The 21958-nt window shown below is 49.3% G+C and overlaps 2 protein-coding genes across 6 annotated transcripts in view; one reads left to right on the top strand and one right to left on the bottom strand.

Moving 5' to 3' along the window:
- DNAH1 (dynein axonemal heavy chain 1) overlaps positions 1-15619 on the top strand; it is a 47533-nt gene extending 31914 nt beyond the window's left edge. For 2 of the 3 annotated variants that reach the window (XM_040407445.1, XM_040407446.1), the window contains exons 53-78: positions 470-580; positions 693-878; positions 1010-1201; positions 1282-1449; positions 1731-1922; positions 2038-2169; positions 2246-2371; positions 2500-2619; positions 2719-2868; positions 2957-3117; positions 3322-3547; positions 3645-3840; positions 4317-4468; positions 4803-4999; positions 5099-5243; positions 5331-5489; positions 5606-5737; positions 5821-5991; positions 6273-6452; positions 6537-6713; positions 7747-7914; positions 7989-8119; positions 8192-8336; positions 13674-13880; positions 15173-15407; positions 15484-15619. In XM_040407445.1, coding sequence (XP_040263379.1) covers positions 470-580; positions 693-878; positions 1010-1201; positions 1282-1449; positions 1731-1922; positions 2038-2169; positions 2246-2371; positions 2500-2619; positions 2719-2868; positions 2957-3117; positions 3322-3547; positions 3645-3840; positions 4317-4468; positions 4803-4999; positions 5099-5243; positions 5331-5489; positions 5606-5737; positions 5821-5991; positions 6273-6452; positions 6537-6713; positions 7747-7914; positions 7989-8119; positions 8192-8336; positions 13674-13880; positions 15173-15407; positions 15484-15605 — 4281 coding nt within the window. In that variant the 3' untranslated portion in view covers positions 15606-15619. Of the gene's footprint in view, positions 1-469; positions 581-692; positions 879-1009; positions 1202-1281; positions 1450-1730; positions 1923-2037; positions 2170-2245; positions 2372-2499; positions 2620-2718; positions 2869-2956; positions 3118-3321; positions 3548-3644; positions 3841-4316; positions 4469-4802; positions 5000-5098; positions 5244-5330; positions 5490-5605; positions 5738-5820; positions 5992-6272; positions 6453-6536; positions 6714-7746; positions 7915-7988; positions 8120-8191; positions 8337-13673; positions 13881-15172; positions 15408-15483 lie in introns of those variants that run through there. The other variant, XR_005774216.1, reaches the window with a different exon arrangement.
- LOC120978973 (uncharacterized protein FLJ40521-like) lies at positions 15610-21298 on the bottom strand. Of its 3 annotated transcripts, none has more exons than XM_040407448.1 (2): positions 20909-21298; positions 15610-16926 (listed from the first exon to the last, which is right to left on the bottom strand). In XM_040407448.1, exons 1-2 carry the CDS (start codon positions 21272-21274, stop codon positions 15625-15627), a joined length of 1668 nt encoding a protein of 555 aa, XP_040263382.1. In that variant the 5' UTR covers positions 21275-21298; the 3' UTR covers positions 15610-15624. The 3 variants fall into 3 exon arrangements, with proteins under 3 accessions (XP_040263382.1, XP_040263384.1, XP_040263383.1); XM_040407450.1 differs by having other exon boundaries at positions 15610-16892; XM_040407449.1 differs by having other exon boundaries at positions 15610-16929; positions 20914-21298.
- Between the last annotated feature and the right edge of the window lie 660 nt (positions 21299-21958).

Here is a 21958-nt window from a genome sequence, read left to right as displayed (position 1 = left end):
CACAAGTGAAGACGTTTCATCCACTGGCTGCAGAAAGTGACCCCAAAGTCTGCAGCTTGTCAGTGTTATGTATGGTGGATTTTGCTGCAAATTACCCACAGATCCTATGAAAAATGTGGATTTTAAATCAATTATTATAATTTTTTTTTAGATTTTTAGGAAATCCAAAAGGCAAATCTGCACCGAAATCTGCATCAATCAGTGCAGGTTTGCCTTGTGGATTTTCATCCCGCAAATCCAACATGTGTGAACTTTTCCTAATGATTTCTGTTTCCATGTAGAAATGTTGGAAATCTTTGGTGGAATATCAAGTGATGGTGATCTTTGGAAGCCCTCGATATCTCCACCTGGGTGTATTCATACATGTTAGATGATATGATAACCGTGGAGGGGCTCTTGGCCCCCTGATCAGGGCCCATTCAGCGTCATTCATCTTCCATTTTACCACATTTGTGTTGTATTTTCTCAGCTCCTTCACACCGCCGAGGATGTTGCCAAGATGCAAGAGGAATTAGAGATCATGCGCCCATTACTGGAGGAGGCGGCGCAGGACACGGTCACCACTATGCAGAAAATTGAGGTGAATCAATACATTAACCAGGAGCAGTTGTCTTGTGTTTCTCGAGTGTAAGAGGTTTTCCATGTCTGTGCAGTATTTTCACTAAACTCGGGAACTTTCTGTCGTCTTTCAGGAGGACACTGTAGTAGCTGAAGCCACCAGGACCAATGTGCAGGTAGAAGAAACTAAGGCCACAGAGAAGGCGAGCAAAGCTCAGGAAATTGCAGATGATGCCCAGAAGGACCTGGACGAGGCGCTGCCGGCTCTGGACGCGGCTCTCGCCAGTCTAAAGTCTCTTAATAAGAATGATGTCACTGAGGTGGGTGAAGCTGATCGTAGGGAGAACTTGTCTGTCTCCAGCATCAATGGGAAATGAATGGATTACATTACGAAGAGTCACCACCGTGCACAGAGCAGTAAAATAGATCTGGATGTGGGTTCCTTCCTCAGGTCAGGGCCATGCAGCGTCCCCCAGTTGGTGTGAAACTTGTGATTGAAGCCGTCTGCATAATGAAAGGCATCAAACCAAAGAAAGTGGCTGGAGAAAAACCTGGAAGTAAAATAGACGACTACTGGGAGCCGGGGAAGGGTCTGCTGCAAGACCCGGGCAAGTTCCTGGAGGGGTTATTCAAATTTGACAAGGTAGGAGTCGGACAAGCATTAAAAAAAAGAAAAAGGCAAGGATTGATGATCTCACGAGCTGCTCTTCCTCCTGTTGTCAGGATAATATTCCAGATGCTGTTATAAAAGCCATACAGCCCTACATTGATAATGAGGAATTTCAGCCGGCAGCCATTGCCAGGGTCTCAAAGGCTTGTACCTCCATCTGTCAGTGGGTTCGGGCCATGCATAAGTATCACTTTGTGGCACATGCCGTGGAACCCAAAAGAGTAAGTATATGGATTCCTCTACATTTCCATCATCTTATGTCTATAAAACTGACAGGGCCATATATCTGAATGAGTGCCCGCTCTTACCGTCACGAATCCTTTCCATCAGTGAAGATTAAATCTCCAGCTTCGGAGGGATTCTCCGCCGTACAAGCTGGCACAACAGACAAAATGGTGAACAGTTCTTCCAACTGTAACCCCAGTGAGAGCAGGTCCAACCTAACACACCACCCTCATGGTAGTAAGCCGCCTTTCCCCATACTTTACTCTGTTTTGTGCAGCAAGCGCTGAAAGAAGCTCAGGAAGATTTGGCAGTGACCCAGAAAATCCTTGATAAAGCCAAAGCTCGACTGAACGAAGTAGAAGAGGGAATTGCAACTTTACAAGCAAAGTATCGGGACTGTGTGTCCAAGAAGGAAGAGCTGGAACAGAAATGTGACCAATGTGAACAGAAACTGATCCGCGCTGATAAGGTAAAGAGACCAATGCACTTACCGACCTAAAGCTGCATTATTCAGGGGGCCACTGGCTTCCTATCATGTCTTCTCCTGCTAATACTCATTCACTTGATGGATTCTCTTCTTGTAGTTGATCACTGGCTTGGCTGACGAGCGTCAGCGCTGGCAAGATACAGTCCTAAACCTGGAGAACCTGCTAGTCAACATTACAGGAGATCTGCTGCTCTGTGCTGGCTTCTTGGCCTATTTAGGACCATTCACGGTGAGAATCTGGTATAGAATTGCTGTTATGTACAATGTATTGCATGTCATCGATTATATGTCTGCTGTCTCCTCAGGGACAATACCGGACATCCCTGTTTGAGCAGTGGACCAAGAAGCTGAAGGATCTGCAAGTACCTTGCACACAGGAGCCATCCCTCATAGGGACATTGGGAGACCCCGTGAAGATCCGCTCCTGGCAGGTGAGAGCTCTAGAAAATGGTAACAGACAACACAACTCCAAAAAACCTCTAAACCCTCCGACAGCTCTGCATTAGAATGGTATGGGGTGGGAGTATGTTAACCCTTCACCGAAGCCTTCTCCTCTCAGATTGCAGGACTTCCTAACGACACGCTGTCTGTGGAGAACGGAGTCATAACCCAGTATTCACAGCGCTGGTCTCATTTCATTGACCCGCAAGGCCAAGCCAACAGGTGGATCAAAAACCTGGTGAGTTGACGTGTGCAAGACAAGACGGACGAAGGTTTAGAGGAAAGGTAGGGTTTGTTCTGGATCTCATTCTCTTGTATATAATGTCGTCTTGGACAGGAGAAGGACAACGGCTTGGACGTGGTGAAGCTCAGTGACCGGGACTTTTTACGCAGTTTAGAAAACGCTATCCGCTTTGGGAAGCCGTTTTTGCTGGAGAACGTAGGAGAGGAGCTGGATCCTGCACTGGAACCTGTGCTGCTCAAGCAGGTAAGTAATGTGCGGGATCGGCGACTTCTTCAGTTCTTTATTAGACCGTCTTCCTCTGATCCCTACCCGTCCTCTCTCCATATCACAGACGTACAAGCAGCAGGGTAGCACTGTGCTACGCTTGGGTGATGCCGTCATTCCCTATCACGATGATTTCAGGATGTACATCACAACCAAGCTGCCAAACCCTCATTATCCACCAGAAATCTGCACCAAAGTCACGCTCATCAACTTCACTCTCTCTCCCAGGTAATGGCATTTACTGTTTACCATGTGAAAACGACTGCCCGTGTATTAAACGTGCTGCACGTGGTTTCTCTACCCGTTCGGGTTCCCAGATTTTCCTAACTTCTGGACTGTAAGATTCCTATAGATATATTATTGGCTGCTTTCATGGTCTTTGGCCGTTGAATGTGTTCTTTGCAGAGTCTAAGTCTTTCCATTTCCATACAGTGGCCTGGAGGATCAACTCCTCGGACTAGTTGTGGCTGAAGAACGTCCAGATTTGGAAGAAGCCAAGAACCAGTTAATTCTATCCAATGCTAAAATGCGTCAGGAGCTGAAGGAGATCGAGGACCAGATTCTCATGCGCCTCAGCTCCTCACAAGGAAATCCGGTGGATGACGTGGATTTGATCAAAGTGCTGGAGGCCTCAAAGGTGAAAGCTGGAGAGATCAAGGTGAGTGAACGGCAGAGATGATGTAGGGCTCATTCGCCAGCCATGGACTTGGTCGTAGCTTGGAAACTTTTTCTGTATATTTCTCTTTTCTCTCAAGGCAAAAGTTCAAGTTGCTGAGCAGACAGAAAGAGATATAGATATCACCCGGCACCAGTACGTCCCTGTGGCTGTAAGGACCCAGATTCTGTTCTTCTGTGTCTCGGATCTGTCCAACGTAGACCCCATGTACCAGTACTCACTGGAGTGGTTCCTGGGTATCTTCTCTGCGGCCATTGCCAATTCTGAGAGAGCAGGTAAGGCCTGGAAATCTCTAGCTCTCATGGTACTCCCATTAATAGTAGTTATCACCACCAGACTCCATCTTTAACCTCTTCTTGATTTTATTTCTATTGTCCTTCACGGTCATGCACCTCTTGATGGTTGTTTCTGATACTGAATCTGCAGTAAAATATCTGACGACCACTTTTCTTGATCCGGCAGCAGTCCTGTATCAATGGACAACTTCAGATATCCCTAACTTCTTAGAGAAGCCGCCATGTTATCCTATAGTGTCCAGTATTTGTCCTGTATATACTGGATGGTAAAGCATGCCATGGAAATAGGATGGCATCTTCTCTAAGACGTTGGTCAGCCATAAGACTGTGGCCCGATCCTTATAATCTACAGGCTTCTCCGCCTCTTCTGGGTTGCCATGTTGTATCCTATGTGGCTTCATGTGCACGCTATGAATGGTTTGAGAGACTTCATAATTATTGATTTGCTCTTCCAGAATCTGTTGAGAAAAGAATCGACAACATCAACACCTACTTCACCTTCAGTCTCTACAGCAACGTCTGTCGGAGTCTCTTCGAAAAGCATAAACTGATGTTCTCATTCCTGCTGTGCGTGCGGATTCTCATGGACAAAGGTCTCATCGATATGGTGAGCGCAGGATACAGCCCATGGTCTAGAGCAGCTCTGGAGTCGGAACCTGGAGCAACCCGGGGGCTGTCAGTGCTATACAGAGCCAGGTCAGGGGCACCAAAAGTAACCTCACGCCTCTGTCATTACCAATGGTTGTTGGAGAACTTTTAACAAAACCCAGCGGCAGTAAAGCATTGCAGGGCACACCTTAAAAATCACTGGTTACCTAGTGATCCTCCAGGTCGGCACATGAGGCAGATACAGGAGTTGTCTGTAATGGGTATTCCAGTAATGCTGCCATCTTCATTACCATGTATAAGTGCACTGAGTCGCTGTCTTATAATGTATACAGGAAGAATGGCGCTTCCTGCTGTCCGGCGGCACGGCCCCCACGCTGGCGGACAACCCCTGTGCCGAATGGCTGACTGAGCGAGCGTGGAGAGATGTCCAGGCCTTGAGCATGCTGAGCAACTTCAGTAGCATCAAAGAGGAAATCATTCAACACCAGGAGGAATACAGACGGATCTGCGACAGCTCCGAGCCGCAGCGGTGAGTCCGTGACTATATGCCACCACTGAGCGGGCGAATGCCCATACATCAGCCCAGCAGTGACTGGAGGCCCAATGACCTGCGTTCTGTTCATTTTAGGGAGCAGCTTCCTGGTGAATTGGACCAGAAATTAGATTCCTTCCAAAAGCTGCTGATTCTACGATGTCTAAGAGGGGACAAAGTCACCAACGCCATGCAGGACTACGTCTGCCAGCACCTGGGGCAAAGGTTCATCGAACCTCAGGTAAGTGGACGCAGGCAGTCCCATCTGTGCTGGAGCGCAGACATTTTTTATAGACACAGGAATTGTAATGTTAATTCTTGGACCTAGACCGCAGACCTGGGAGCCGTATACCGCGAGTCTTCACCTGTAACTCCGCTGATCTTCATCTTATCGCCCGGCACCGACCCAGCCGCGGATCTCTACAAATTTGCTGAGGAGATGAGGTTTTCCAAGAAGTTAACGGCTATATCTTTAGGTCAGGGACAGGTATGTACCCACTAACCACCCTCAATCCACCATTATACATCCCTGTAGCTCTCCTGCTCCTGGCAGTTGGTTTTGTCCTTTGCATTCCTCGAGATTTCCCATTTTTCTGTCTCCAGGGTCCTCGGGCTGAAGCCATGATGCGTAATGCCATGGAGCGCGGAAAGTGGGTGTTCTTCCAGAATTGCCATCTTGCCCCAAGCTGGATGCCCTCATTGGAAAGACTAATAGAGAGCATAGACCCAGATAAGGTAGGTACTAGAGCGGTCTAGTCTTTTACGTTTAGTGGTTCACCATTTCACTGACTAGTATTATTACTTGGCTGTTTGGTTAGGTTCACCGGGACTTTAGGGTTTGGCTCACCAGCATGCCCAGTAACCAGTTCCCAGTATCCATTCTGCAGAATGGCTCTAAACTCACGATTGAGCCTCCGAGGGGTGTGAAGGCAAACCTCTTGCGCACTTACCTGAGCCTGAGTGATGCACAGCTTCATGAAAGCAGGAAGGTAAGACCCTGACTTCATTTGTACTCCTCTGATTATTCCAAATATATAGAAAGAAATTTTAATCATAAGGTTAAAGGTCCTCCCGGCCGATCAGGGCAGTTCTAGCAGGATCTGCAACACAATGTGTATGGGGATGCATTTTTGGGGTCGGGAGTGATGGACTGGACCGGGACTCCTGGGTTCTCTGAATGATTTGCATCCTGTGTAAGCAGTGCAGGAGCGATTCCTTTACTTTCCCTTCTTCCTCATTGTTTGCACTTCGCTCTTGTTTCACCCCCTAGGCTCCTGAATTCAAGTCTTTGCTGCTGTCTCTCTGCCTTTTCCACGGGAGCCTACTGGAAAGGCGAAAGTTTGGACCGTTAGGGTTCAACATTCCTTATGAATTCACGGACGGAGATCTCAGAATTTGCATTTCTCAGCTGCGAATGTTCCTGGAGGAATATGCAGACATCCCCTATAAGGCGAGTCCATGAGATGGAACAGGATGTTTGCACCTAAAGGAGACAAGAGTGTGCAGAGATATTAACGTAGTGCTCTCGCTCCAGGTCCTGCGTTACACGGCTGGGGAGATCAATTATGGTGGCCGCGTCACAGATGACTGGGATAGACGCTGCCTCCTGAACATCCTGCAGGACTTTTACCAGCCTCCAGTCCTAGAAGAAGGTTACAAGTTCTCCGAGTCTGGAGTATATCAGCAGATCAGTCCGGCCTACGACCTAAATGTGAGAGATCCTGGCTGTGGCCTGCCACACACATAGACCACTGTGCATGGACCTCTTGTGGTCCTGGAGTCCCCCTTTAAAGGCTATATACACCTTCGGGCCAATTTTTTTTTTAATGATTGCATTTTACTCATTTTGGGCTAAAAATCTTTTTTTCAATTGGTCTTTATTAAAAATATTGAGCCGTTCTGTCACAAAGTGTTAACAGTTTTTCTAGTTGCGTGAATGGTACTGTCACTTTGTGCCCTTATCTGTAAATTACTAAAAGGTCATAAACAACTATTTAAAGGGCCCTTTACAAGGACCGAGAATTGAACAGATCATCACTAACGAGCGTTCATAGTTACGCTCTTCAGCAATGATCTGGCAGTGTAAATGCACCGCCAATTACCCGAAGAACGAGCGAAACGCTTGTTCATCGGGTGATTGGATCGTTTGTGCAGCAAAAAAAATAATCCTCATTTCCCGGTGGCAGATGGTGCTGTGTAAAAACGATCTACTGCTGGGAAACAACGAGTCTGTATGGGGAAGAGCGGTGGCATAAGCGGTCACTCCTCCCCCTACTCTGGAGGAGTTCACTGCATGTAAATGCACCGGTCTCCTCCACTAGCAATCTGCCGATTGTTGGGAAGGAACGCTTCCTTCCCATCAATCTGCTTGTACCTCGTCCCGTGTAAAGGGACCTTTAGCCAAATTCTTATCAATAAAATAAGGTCAGAAATCAGAGATAATCTGCCTGACTCAGCAGAGAGAAAATTCAGATCCTGCTACTAGATAAACTCAAAGCTGTGCCGGGAAAACGGCTCAATATTTTTAATAAAGACCAATTGAAAAAATGATTTTTAGCTCAAAACGAGTACAATACAAAAATTTTAAAAAATTACACCAAAAGGTGTACATAGCCTTTAAGGGTCCGGAGTGAATCACTGCGATCAACATGGCATTTTGACACTGACCGCACTGCAAAATGATAGTATTCTGCACTTACATTTGGGTGGTGACCATGTTTCTCCTCTTTGCCGTCCTCTCTCAGGGTTACCTGCAGTACATCCGATCTCTTCCTCTCAATGATTTGACAGAATTGTTCGGACTCCATGAAAACGCTAACATCACTTTTGCTCAGAATGAAAGCTTCGCCCTGTTAGGATCTCTCGTGACCCTGCAGCCGCGCACACAGAGTACGGGAGGGAGTCGTGACGAGGTGAGTGCCCTCATATCATACACCTCCTAGGTGACTATTGGCCGGGCGGTTAATGATCGTGTGCATTTCTATAGATGGTGGAAGAAATTGCAGAAGGGATCTTGAAGAAGATTCCACAGCTCATCTCAGTGCAGGATGTGATGGCAAAGTACCCGGTCATGTACCAGGAGTCCATGAACACCGTGCTGATACAAGAAGTTATACGGTAAGGATCGGGCATCTGCCAGATGTGCTGCATCGGGTATTGTCGTTACTACATTTGTCCTTGTCCCCTCAGGTATAACCGACTCCTCGGCATCCTCTTCCAGACCCTGAGAGATCTGCTAAAGGCAATGAAAGGCCAGGTCGTCATGTCCTCTCAGCTGGAGCTCATGGCGAACAGTCTTTATAACAACTCTGTGCCAGAACTGTGGAGAGCCAAGGTGAGTGCCCTGCCCAAATTTAGGCTAGGGCTACACGACGACATGTTTCATGCGACAATAAGTCGCACCTACAGTGCAACATGTGTCGCGCGACATTGATGTTGCACAACAATCTTTATAATGATAGTCTATGGCAGGGGTACTCAACTAGTTTTATTAAAGGTCCACATACCTGGGTCTGCAGTCAGGTGAAGGTCCGAGCTGAACGCCAACAGTAAAGATGCCATGCGATCATGTGATCCATGCGCGTGGGGCGCTCTGACGTTATAGTGGAGCGCCCCGGGTAAGTCCCAGAATTAGTAATGGCCACATTAGTGCCCCAGTAAGAATAATGTCCCCATTAGTGCCCCCAGTAAGAGTAATGCCCCCATTAGTGCCCCCCTTCTCTGCTTTTGCAAAAAAATAAAATAAAATTTGCATTCACCTGGCTGCGGTGAACATTCGTTGCTGACTGCAAGCTCAGGACCGGTGCTCCAACGTGATGGCGTCTTGTAGGTCCTGTCTTGAGCTTCTAGTCAGCAGGGAGTGTTCTCCACAGCATGAGCAAATGGAGGTGGAGGTGCCGTAATTTTATTAATTTTTTTACTAGCACAAGTAGCGGTGGAGGTAACGGCGGTACTGGTGGGCGTTCCATGATGGAAGCGCTCATTAGTAAGGGTACTTTCACACTTGCAGAAGGACGGATCCGACAGGCTGCTCACCCTGTCAGATCCATCTTGCCACTACTTCGCCGTGCCGCTGCTCTGTGCCCATCGACTATAATGGGGATGGGGGCAGAGTTACGGCGCAGCACGGTGAGAGGCCGCCAGACTAAAAGTACTACATGTCCGACTTTTTCGTCTGGCGGCCTCACGCCGTGCACTGCCATGCTGCACCGTAGCTCCACTCCCGCTATAGTCAATGGGGAGTGGCAGTCCGGCGAAATAGCGGCAGGACGGATCTGACAGGGTGAACAGCCTGTCGGATCCGTCCTGCCGCAAGTGTGAAAGTACCCTAACAGTCCTTACAGGAAAATTCTGGCACCGGCAAGGGAACTAAAATACCAGCCTTGCTGGTGAACTACTGGCCGGGTGGCTACCCAACCACAGAACAGACATATGATAGTTTTGTTCCGCATCCAATTCCCATTATTGGGGGATTGGATGCGGCCCCTTAATTACAATGGGGCCACAAGAGATGCAGACAGCACACTGTGTGCTGTCTGCATCTTTTTCCGCTCCATTGAAACTAAGGGGCCGCATCCAATGCCCCAATAATGGGAATTGGATGCGGAACAAAACTATCATGGTTTGATGGGGCTTAATCCCTTTATTTAATCAGGTTACCTAAAGAAGATGGCCCAGGAGAGATGGGAACATGACACTGGAGTCAGTGACGTGTTCCCGCCTCTCTGTAGCCCTCTCCACGCACCCCTTACTTTCCAAAGTGACATTTATTTCATTGGTGGCAGTGGTGATGTCCCTCCCCTCTCCAGCAGCAGGTAAGTGTCCTTTGGAGCTTGAAGCTCCCTTATGTGCTGCCGCTGCTGCGGGGGAGGAGGGACCTGTGAGCGCACTGAGGGAGAAAGCGCTGGTGCCTGCATGTGGAGGGAGCCGTCTCTCACTGCGCCCCTGGGAAGGAGGAAGTGCGCCGGTAAGCTCCGCCTCTTGCACGTACCAGAGTGTGCAGGAGGAGGAGCGCTACATGTGGAGGAAGCCCTGTCTCACTGCGCTCTGGGACAGGAGGAAGTGCGCCGGTAAGCTCCTCCTCCTGCACGGCACAGTGTGCAGGAGATAGTGATGGGAAGTTCGGATCTTTTAGGTGAATCGGTTCATTTGAATCAGCTCATTCGGATCAGAATCGGATCTTCGGTTCACTTGGCGAGTCAGACTGCTGAGCTGACTCGCAAGTGAACTGAAGACTCTAGGTGCCGGTGCGCATGCGCAGCTGCTGACTCAGTCAGTGACACTGCAGTGAGTCGGCTCTTCAGCTCTCTGAAGTTGAACTCGTCTCTGATTAGTATTGAGTGAGTCAGGAAGAGTGATTTTTTTATAGTAAAGGGAAGCTGAGGCTGACGTTGGACAGGCGGACAGGAGGAAGCTGTCACTGTGGTGTGCAATGTGAATTGTTGTCTGTTGTGCATTGTTCCCCACAGTGACAACAGTCTAACACTGACAGTAGTACAACCAACCAAGTGATGTGAAATGTGAATGCACAGGGAGAACTATGTGCTGAACTGTGTCATCTGTCCCTTCTCTTATCTCTCTGCTCCTTATCACTGCTGCAACAAGAGCCGACAGCCTCAGTGTAACCTGTTCTACAGTCTGACAGCCTCAGTGTAACCTGTTCTACAGTCTGACAGCCTCAGTGTAACCTGCTCTACAGTCTGACAGCCTCAGTGTGACCTGTTCTACAGTCTGACAGCCTCAGTGTAACCTGTTCTACAGTCTGACAGCCTCAGTGTAACCTGTTCTACAGTCTGACAGCCTCAGTGTAACCTGTTCTACAGTCTGACAGCCTCAGTGTAACCTGTTCTACAGTCTGACTCACAGCCTCAGTGTAACCTGTTCTACAGTCTGACAGCCTCAGTGTAACCTGTTCTACAGTCTGACAGCCTCAGTGTAACCTGTTCTACAGTCTGACAGCCTCAGTGTAACCTGTTCTACAGTCTGACAGCCTCAGTGTAACCTGTTCTACAGTCTGACAGCCTCAGTGTGACCTGCTCTACAGTCTGACAGCCTCAGTGTGACCTGCTCTACAGTCTGACAGCCTCAGTGTAACCTGTTCTACAGTCTGACTCACAGCCTCAGTGTAACCTGTTCTACAGTCTGACAGCCTCAGTGTAACCTGTTCTACAGTCTGACTCAGCCTCAGTGTAACCTGTTCTACAGTCTGACAGCCTCAGTGTAACCTGTTCTACAGTCTGACTCAGCCTCAGTGTAACCTGTTCTACAGTCTGACAGCCTCAGTGTAACCTGTTCTACAGTCTGACTCACAGCCTCAGTGTAACCTGTTCTACAGTCTGACAGCCTCAGTGTAACCTGTTCTACAGTCTGACTCACAGCCTCAGTGTAACCTGTTCTACAGTCTGACAGCCTCAGTGTAACCTGTTCTACAGTCTGACTCAGCCTCAGTGTAACCTGTTCTACAGTCTGACTCAGCCTCAGTGTAACCTGTTCTACAGTCTGACAGCCTCAGTGTAACCTGTTCTACAGTCTGACTCAGCCTCAGTGTAACCTGTTCTACAGTCTGACAGCCTCAGTGTAACCTGTTCTACAGTCTGACTCACAGCCTCAGTGTAACCTGTTCTACAGTCTGACAGCCTCAGTGTAACCTGTTCTACAGTCTGACAGCCTCAGTGTAACCTGTTCTACAGTCTGACAGCCTCAGTGTAACCTGCTCTACAGTCTGACAGCCTCAGTGTAACCTGCTCTACAGTCTGACAGCCTCAGTGTGACCTGTTCTACAGTCTGACAGCCTCAGTGTAACCTGTTCTACAGTCTGACTCAGCCTCAGTGTAACCTGTTCTACAGTCTGACAGCCTCAGTGTAACCTGTTCTACAGTCTGACTCAGCCTCAGTGTAACCTGTTCTACAGTCTGACAGCCTCAGTGTAACCTGTTCTACAGTCTGACAGCCTCAGTGTAACCTGTTCTACAGTCTGACAGCCTCAGTGTAACCTGTTCTACAGTCTGACTCACAGCCTCAGTGTAACCTGTTCTACAGTCTGACAGCCTCAGTGTAACCTGTTCTACAGTCTGACTCAGCCTCAGTGTAACCTGTTCTACAGTCTGACAGCCTCAGTGTAACCTGTTCTACAGTCTGACTCAGCCTCAGTGTAACCTGTTCTACAGTCTGACAGCCTCAGTGTAACCTGTTCTACAGTCTGACTCACAGCCTCAGTGTAACCTGTTCTACAGTCTGACAGCCTCAGTGTAACCTGTTCTACAGTCTGACTCACAGCCTCAGTGTAACCTGTTCTACAGTCTGACAGCCTCAGTGTAACCTGTTCTACAGTCTGACTCAGCCTCAGTGTAACCTGTTCTACAGTCTGACTCAGCCTCAGTGTAACCTGTTCTACAGTCTGACAGCCTCAGTGTAACCTGTTCTACAGTCTGACAGCCTCAGTGTAACCTGTTCTACAGTCTGACTCACAGCCTCAGTGTAACCTGTTCTACAGTCTGACAGCCTCAGTGTAACCTGTTCTACAGTCTGACTCACAGCCTCAGTGTAACCTGTTCTACAGTCTGACTCACAGCCTCAGTGTAACCTGTTCTACAGTCTGACTCACAGCCTCAGTGTAACCTGTTCTACAGTCTGACAGCCTCAGTGTAACCTGTTCTACAGTCTGACAGCCTCAGTGTAACCTGTTCTACAGTCTGACTCAGCCTCAGTGTAACCTGCTCTACAGTCTGACAGCCTCAGTGTAACCTGTTCTACAGTCTGACAGCCTCAGTGTAACCTGTTCTACAGTCTGACAGCCTCAGTGTAACCTGTTCTACAGTCTGACTCACAGCCTCAGTGTAACCTGCTCTACAGTCTGACAGCCTCAGTGTAACCTGTTCTACAGTCTGACTCACAGCCTCAGTGTAACCTGTTCTACAGTCTGACTCACAGCCTCAGTGTAACCTGTTCTACAGTCTGACTCACAGCCTCAGTGTAACCTGTTCTACAGTCTGACAGCCTCAGTGTAACCTGTTCTACAGTCTGACTCCCGGCTCTTTTAACTCAATGAATCGAATGAGTCACTGACTGAGTCGGATCTTTAGGTTCTTGTGACTCATTCCATTCATTTAGACTCCCTGACCCTGCACTACTCCGAGGACTCGAGTCAGAGCTGCTACTGTGCTGTGCTGGCCTCGCCCCCTCAGCTCTGGTCGGTGATTGGTTGGTGGGCGGGGAGGGGAGGGGCTGGCAGAAGCAGCTTCCACTCTAAGATCATATTACGCTCCTCCCAAGTCCCTCCCTCAGGCTCCTGCTGCCAGCGTGAGGTGAGCGTCTCTGTCAGCATTGCTGTGTGCTGTGACTGAGCTGAGCCGGTTCAAACGGATCGATTGGAGGAGCGCTCTGAAGGATGGCCGGGGTCCGGACAACTGGCGGCCGCGGTCCGTATTTGGACCGCGGTCCGCCAGTTGAGTACCCCTGGTCTATGGTGTCGCACTGCGACATGCTGCGACTGTTGCAGAAAAATCTATTTCAAATAGATTTTTTGCGACTGTCGCGTCGCAGTATGTCGCAGTGCGACACCATAGACTGTCATTATAAAAATTGTTGCGCTACACATGTTGTCGTGTAGCCCTAGCCTTACAGCCGCCCCGGGTCAGACTCGTCAGTGCACCTGAATACTGTCTCTTTTCAGGCTTATCCGTCCCTGAAGCCTCTGGCCTCCTGGGTCATAGATCTTCTACAGAGAATCAACTTCCTTCAGAAGTGGATCACGGACGGGATCCCTTCTGTCTTCTGGATCAGTGGACTGTTTTTCCCTCAGGCGTTCTTAACGGGAACTTTGCAAAATTTTGCAAGAAAACACGTGATTTCTATAGACACAATCTCCTTTGATTTTAAGGTGAGCTCAACACCTAATGCTGCATAGCTCCCGGGCAGAGAACCCCAGAAACATTCATTTTTAACGTAAATTTGTTTTCCCTTAGTCCTAACAGCAGCACAAGTGGGGATTCCTCCCCTGTGAAGCCGGTCAGGACAGGCAGAATTTTTGTTGAAAGAAAATTACTGCCAAGTATCAATAATTAATTAATTAAACCCGCCCCTATATAGGATTCCCCGCCCTGGCAGGAGGTGCTTTTTAGCAAGTAGAACTAATAACTGAGATGGGGTGGGAAATTTGTGTGCTGCTGTTAGGACTAAGGGAAAACAAATTTACGTTAAAAATTAACGTTTCCCTGTCGTCCTAACCAGCAGCACAAGTGGGGACTTAGCAAGGAGTACTACACACAAATTGGGAGGGACCCCCTTACTCATTTAATTTTTTTCTAAGAGACAGCGGCACTTAGAATAGACTGTCCAAAGGCCACTCCCTCAGACCCTCTAGAATCTAGACGATGATGTCTAATAAAGGTGCTCTGGGAGCTCCAGCACAGATCTGGTCTAGCGGAATCAGCTTCTTCTCGGCACAGGAAGTGGAGGCTGCCCTGGTGGAATGGGCAGTCACAAAGGATGGAGGAGCCAAATCCAGAGATAGGAAGGCAACCCGGATAGCCCCCTTTACCCACCTGCTCAAGGAAGGTTTAGAGGCTTTCAGACCTTTGTTTTTACCGGCATAAGACAAAAGGACAGATGCCCCTATCCCCTGTCCTAAGACATCGAGGACAGGAGCGAACCTACCCAGATGCTCTGAAGCTTCCCCACAGAAAAAACTGCGGCCGCAAACACTGCACGTCCACCCGGAAGTCGTCAGATGACGTACTTCCGGGACGCAGCAGGAGCGCCGGCCATGGGCTTACGGAGAAGCAAGAAAAATCCCAGATGCCGAATGGCATCACACGAACAGGGGCCTGGACCCAAGGGGGATGCCCAAGGGCATCTCAGAAGGTATTTAAAAAGGCAGTAACTTGGCAAATTTAAGAGACTCCAGCTTGGGAGTCTCGCCTGTCCCAAGCTCACAGGACAGGAAAAAAAGCACCTCCTGCCAGGGCAGGGAATCCTATACAGGGGTGGGTTTAATTAATTAACTATTGATACTTGGCAGTAATTTTCTTTCAACAAAAATTCCGCCTGTCCTGACCGCCTTCACAGGGGAGGAATCCCCACTTGTGCTGCTGTTAGGACGACAGGGAAACGCAGTGATCTCAGCCGATGCAGCGTCAGTTCTGTGGTAATGTCCCTTTTGTTCTTGCTCAGGTCCTCAGCGAGACTGTGGCGGATCTGAAAGAGCGCCCCTCGGAGGGATGTTATATACATGGATTGTATCTGGAGGGAGCTTGCTGGGACAAGACTACTATGCAGTTGTCAGAGTCGAGACCCAAAGAACTTTACACGGAGATGGCTGTCATCTGGCTCCTCCCTGTTGCAGAACGCAAGCCGCCCGTATCGGGGACATACCTGTGCCCCATTTACAAGACACTGACAAGGGCAGGTAAGAGAACAGGAACTGATAGAGATTATAGACTTTCTCTTATTATGGTGTCATCATTGACTCTTCCTCTTCTCAGGAACTCTCTCCACCACTGGACATTCCACTAATTACGTCATTGCTGTGGAGCTTCCCAGCAGCAAGGCCCAGTCACACTGGATAAAGCGTGGAGTGGCCCTAATCTGTGCCCTGGATTACTGATGACGATCCAAGGACAGTGTCACCCCACCAGATGCAACCAGTGATCGCCGCCAGTCCCTGCACCAGACACAGCCGTGATCGCCGCCAGTCCCTGCACCAGACACAGCCGTGATCGCCGCCAGTCCCTGCACCAGACACAGCCGTGATCGCCGCCAGTCCCTGCACCAGACACAGCAGTGATCGCCGCCAGTCCCTGCACCAGACACAGCCGTGATCGCCGCCAGTCCCTGCACCAGACACAGCCGTGATCGCCGCCAGTCCCTGCAGCAGACACAGCCGTGATCGCCGCCAGTCCCTGCAGCAGACACAGCCGTGATCGCCGCCAGTCCCTGCAGCAGACACAGCCGTGATCGCCGCCAGTCCCTGCACCAGACACAGCCGTGATCGCCGCCAGTCCCTGCACCAGACACAGCCGTGATCGCCGCCAGTCCCTGCACCAGACACAGCCGTGATCGCCGCCAGTCCCTGCACCAGACACAGCCGTGATCGCCGCCAGTCCCTGCACCAGACACAGCAGTGATCGCCGCCAGTCCCTGCACCAGACACAGCAGTGATCGCCGCCAGTCCCTGCACCAGACACAGCCGTGATCGCCGCCAGTCCCTGCACCAGACACAGCCGTGATCGCCGCCAGTCCCTGCACCAGACACAGCAGTGATCGCCGCCAGTCCCTGCACCAGACACAGCCGTGATCGCCGCCAGTCCCTGCACCAGACACAGCCGTGATCGCCGCCAGTCCCTGCAGCAGACACAGCCGTGATCGCCGCCAGTCCCTGCAGCAGACACAGCCGTGATCGCCGCCAGTCCCTGCAGCAGACACAGCCGTGATCGCCGCCAGTCCCTGCACCAGACACAGCCGTGATCGCCGCCAGTCCCTGCACCAGACACAGCCGTGATCGCCGCCAGTCCCTGCACCAGACACAGCCGTGATCGCCGCCAGTCCCTGCACCAGACACAGCAGTGATCGCCGCCAGTCCCTGCACCAGACACAGCAGTGATCGCCGCCAGTCCCTGCACCAGACACAGCAGTGATCGCCGCCAGTCCCTGCACCAGACACAGCCGTGATCGCCGCCAGTCCCTGCACCAGACACAGCCGTGATCGCCGCCAGTCCCTGCACCAGACACAGCAGTGATCGCCGCCAGTCCCTGCACCAGACACAGCAGTGATCGCCGCCAGTCCCTGCACCAGACACAGCAGTGATCGCCGCCAGTCCCTGCACCAGACACAGCCGTGATCGCCGCCAGTCCCTGCACCAGACACAGCCGTGATCGCCGCCAGTCCCTGCACCAGACACAGCAGTGATCGCCGCCAGTCCCTGCACCAGCTGATAAATTTTGTAAACTGGGACTAATTAAAACGTAACCTTTACTAGGTCATTTAAAATATTGTTTCACACTTAGTGGGAGACGACAGTAACAGTAAATTACCTCCACTATATCACATTATATATGGTCATAGAAAAAATGCAAAAAGGGTAGATCTCACCTCGTCCGAGCTGGATCCACATCCGTGGAGGTAGGTCCTGGCAGTTAGTGGTGCCTATGACCGGTGTGACCAGGGTGCTTGTGTTGTATTGGCATTACATCCACTCCTACGCCACCCTATAATGGCTTTCCTGCCTGTCTAGGGGTAGGGGGCTGTGAAATGGACCTGCCTACCACACATGGAGCACCCGCCCCGACAGGGGCGACCCCACACCGAACCTTTCCCTGGGGTATGGGTCTAGTGTTCTATAAAGCCCTAATTACAATGCCCTACATGCCATGTTTCTGTCTTTCTTGACATCATCAGGGGCTTCACATATGTATTCAAGGACAAACTACAAAAGAAGTTACAGACATACACTCAATATAGGTCACAAATGGTACAGAGTACCGCAAACGCAAAAACTTGTAAGCAGACTCAATGTACTTACTAGAGATCAAGGTGGTTTTAGCCTCGTATCATCACACGGGATAGTGGGTAATTCTTATCCTCTCTGTATCATGGGAAGTGTCCCATGTCAGTCTGTGTCTCACCACAAATAACAATGATTTGGGTGAGCACTGGATACTTGTCAGCCGCCTCCTCATATACCTCTCCTCCCGATGAGTGTACGCCCCCCTTAGTTACTTGCCTCACCTGTCCGGATCCATCCGAATGCATGTTACTCCATGTGGAACGCACGCCGCTCGCGTGCGTTCCACCGGACCGGAAGTTCAAGTCACATGGTGCGGGCTAACCGGAAGTGAGGTCATGGCCTGCGTCGGAGCGTTGCCAGTTGCATAGCAACCTCCAAGCTCATGACGCACGGCCAGATCACAAAGCAAATGATGACTTGCCTCCTCTTTGAATATGCACAATCGCATTACGGATTTAAAATTGACAGGACAACCAAGCACCTGCCGTAACACTAAAGGTGCCAGTTGATAGGAGAACCAAAGGCACAAGTATATGTATGCTTGAGTGTGATAGCATGGTACATTCAATACACTTGCCTCCATTAGCATTATACTTCCATCAAAAGGTCCCACGGGCATCAGCACATGAGATCCGAGGGGGCCTAAATTATGTTGTATTGAATACAATCACCCCCATATGACATTTAACCAGAGTCCACCGTCGGGTCACATACGCTCACATTTTAGACGGGAGCACATGAGACACAAGGGAGGGACTCCAGCAGTCACCGTCCTTTTATTGCACCTGAGATCATATAATGCAGCAATTGTTTTCTATGTCACAGTACATGAGATTCAAGGTGACCTGACCAACCTCATATTGGCTAACGACGCCCCCGTCTCTAGACTGGTCAGATTCTACCATCAGATCCCATATGCTCACATTAAAGAACGGGAGCACATGAGATCCAAGGGAAAGAATCCTCCAGACACCCTCCTAACATTACAGCTTAAATCAAATAAAGCAGCAATAGTTTTGTTGTTCATTTAAACCGGATGGGTGGACCGTTCTAAGATAAAAGATCCATTTCGCCTCGCATTGCAGGATCCTCTTATCAAAGTCGCCCCGTCTAGTTCCTGGCTTGATTTGTTCAATTCCCATAAAGGAAAGGCAGTTCATTCTGCCGTCATGTTCGGTGTTCACATGCCGAGCCACCGGTGTGTCTCTCCCATTTCTTATATCACTCAGATGCTCTCCTATTCTTCTCCTCAATTCTCTACTTGTCTTCCCGATGTATTCCTTTCCGCATTCACATGTGATTTTGTAGACTAATCCGACACTCCTACAGTTAATGAAGTCCTTCACTGTGTAGGTTTTGCCAGTATTGTTGCTCCTGAATGACCCCGCTTTGGTCATAAAGGGGCACGCCACACATCGACCGCATTTGAAATTACCACTGATGCCTCTCTCTAGCCATGTCTTTTTCTGGGGTGTTGGTGTATAGTGGCTATGTACCATCATATCACGGATGCTTCTGCCCCGTCTGTATGTAATGCTGGGGCGCCCCTTTATGACCCTACAGATGTCAGGGTCCATCAGGAGCACATGCCAATGTGTAGATATGATGTCTCTGATAGCAGAGGAACATCCGTTGTATGTACTGATAAGGCAAATCTCCCTATTCTCACTGGAGCCACTCTGCCTAGGGGTATCCACCTGTGGGGTCAATAGAGACACTCTATCTTTATTCAAGGCCATTTGGTATGCTGGTGTGAGTACACCTGATGGGTATCCACGTTCCAGAAATCGAGTTTTCAATTCCCTCGCTTGTTTGATGAACTCTGATCGCCTGGAGCAATTCCTCCTCAGTCGCAAGTATTGACCTCTCGGTATTCCCTTCCTGAGTGGGTACGGATGGCTACTTTCCCATCTCAGGAGGGAATTTGTCGAGGTGGGCTTGCGATATATGGATGTCTCCAAACGACCTGTGTGGTTTATGCTCACTCTGATGTCAAGGAAGGGAAGTTTAGATGGATCACATTCGGATGTGAAATGGAGACCTATCTCGTTTTGGTTTAGTTGTTGAACCCAACCTGAGAAGGACTCCGTACTTCCCTTCCAAATGACGAAAACATCGTCGATAAAGCGCGCCCATTTTTGGACGCACTGTAGCTCGATTGTGGACTCATCCTTGAATACTAGAGTATTTTCCCACCAGCCCAGGAACAGATTTGCATACGATGGGGCGCAGGGGCTCCCCATCGCAGTGCCCCTGAGCTGGTGGAAAAAACGCCCATTGAATAGGAAGTAGTTTCTCTTCAATGAAAATTCCAGCAATTCCAGAACGAACGCACTATGTGCCTGGAAGTGTCTCCCTCTTGAGGACAGGAAGTATGACACTGCATATAGACCCCATTTGTGTGGGATAGATGAGTATAGTGCTTCGACATCTACACTCCCAAGTATGCAGTCTTGATCTAACTGGATACCCTCTAACTGTCTAAGGAGGTCCCCGGTGTCTTTCACATGGGATGATAAGGAAAGGACAAATGGTGCCAGGATCTTGTCTATATATATTCCTAAGTTTTGGCTCAGGCTATCGATGCCCGAAACAATCGGGCGCCCTTTCAAGGGCTCGTAGCCCTTGTGTACTTTTGGAAGGCTATAAAAGGTGGCAATCTGAGGATGTTCTGGGTACATGAAATCAAATTCTTCCTGACTGATGAGCTTGGCAAGTTTTGCCCTATCTAAATATTTTTTTAAGCTCTTTTTTATAGACGGAGGTCGGATCGCTCTGTAGGATTTCGTAGCAATCTCGTGGGGCTAGCAAGTTCTCACATATCTCTTCATAGTGCTTTGTATTTAGGATGACTGTATTCCCGCCTTTGTCCGAAGGCTTAATAACAATACTTTTATTTTTGGACAAGTTGTCCAATGCATTCAGTTCATCCTGAGTACAATTTTGCGGTGCTGCATACAGGTGTGTGGTCTCCAGATCTTTACTGACCAGTTTAAGAAATACGTCCACGCAATTTGTTTCGCCTATTGGGGGTGCCCTCCTACTCTTATTTTTAAAAGGAGTGAAGGGTCCTTCACCCAAGATGGGTTCGTTAGCTGCTGTTAAGCTTTCTAGCAGTTTTACATCAGATATCATTTCTCTAGGGATACCCATTTCTGCACTTTGTTTTTTCTCGATGTTGCAGAAGTGCTTGTACCAGCGCAGTTTGCGCGCAAAGAGATTCAGGTCTACCACAGTTTTGAATGGATTGTATTTGGGTGTTGGGACAAAGGAGAGACCTAGTAAAGGTTACGTTTTAATTAGTCCCAGTTTACAAAATTTATCAGCTATATTTGGGTGTAATCACATACCACTGCATATACACCAATAGCGGTGGTATAATTAATTTTATCAGTCCCTGCACCAGACACAGCCGTGATCGCCGCCAGTCCCTGCACCAGACACAGCCGTGATCGCCGCCAGTCCCTGCACCAGACACAGCCGTGATCGCCGCCAGTCCCTGCACCAGACACAGCCGTGATCGCCGCCAGTCCCTGCACCAGACACAGCCGTGATCGCCGCCAGTCCCTGCACCAGACACAGCAGTGATCGCCGCCAGTCCCTGCACCAGACACAGCAGTGATCGCCGCCAGTCCCTGCACCAGACACAGCAGTGATCGCCGCCAGTCCCTGCACCAGACACAGCAGTGATCGCCGCCAGTCCCTGCACCAGACACAGCAGTGATCGCCGCCAGTCCCTGCACCATACATGTTGCTCAGCCTTCTCCATTCAACACTCTGCACCTTTCCATTGGCAAAATAATAAAAATTAATCTCTGTATTTCAATTCCTCGTCATTCTTAAGATATCTACCTTCAGAACTTAGTCATTTACACAGTTGATGGATTTGTTACAATGTATCGGTGCAGGTAAAATGCGTCACTTGTTAGAGGCTTATCTAGACCCTGCCGATTAGATGTTTGAGAAGGCAGCGCTGCAGCCATCTCGCTATTTGCAGCAGGCCAGTGATGTCAATGTGGCTGAGCTGCGCCCAGGCCAGTGATAATATTCGGGAAACAGAAGGCCGCAACGCTACTGTGAACGCCACTACCTTCTCAAACAGCTGATCGGCAGGGGTTCCAAGTGTTGGATCCCTGCTGGTCAGATGCTGATGATCTATCCAAAGGATAGATCATTAGCAATAAGAAGCGTTAATTTTAACGTAAATTTTTTTCCCTTAGTCCTAACAGCAGCACAAGTGGGAAGTTCTCCCCTGTGAAACCGGTCGGACAGGTGGAATTTTTATTGATTAAAATTGCTACCAAGACAATTAACCCATCCCCTATAAAGGGACGCCTGCCCTTAAACTCGTGCTTTATCAGCAAGTACACAAACAAAAATAGGGTGGGAAATTTGTGTGCTGCTGTTAGGACTAAGGGAAAAAAATTTACATTAAAATTAATGCTTCCCTTAC

The sequence above is a fragment of the Bufo bufo genome, chromosome 9, assembly GCF_905171765.1.
Source record: "Bufo bufo chromosome 9, aBufBuf1.1, whole genome shotgun sequence".
NCBI classification, from domain to species: Eukaryota; Metazoa; Chordata; class Amphibia; order Anura; family Bufonidae; genus Bufo; species Bufo bufo.
The sequence above is the reverse complement of the archived record's forward strand: the minus strand, read 5'-3'. Positions and strand labels throughout refer to the sequence as shown.

Excerpts from the sequence above, each read along its gene's own strand:
- LOC120978973 (XM_040407448.1), bottom strand. The coding sequence starts at position 21,274 with ATGGAGAAGGCTGAGCAACATGTATGGTGCAGGGACTGGCGGCGATCA. Across the intron at positions 16,927-20,908 it reads GGCGATCACGGCTGTGTCTG|GTGCAGGGACTGGCGGCGAT; the intron begins GTGCAGGGACTG and ends ATTTATCAGCTG.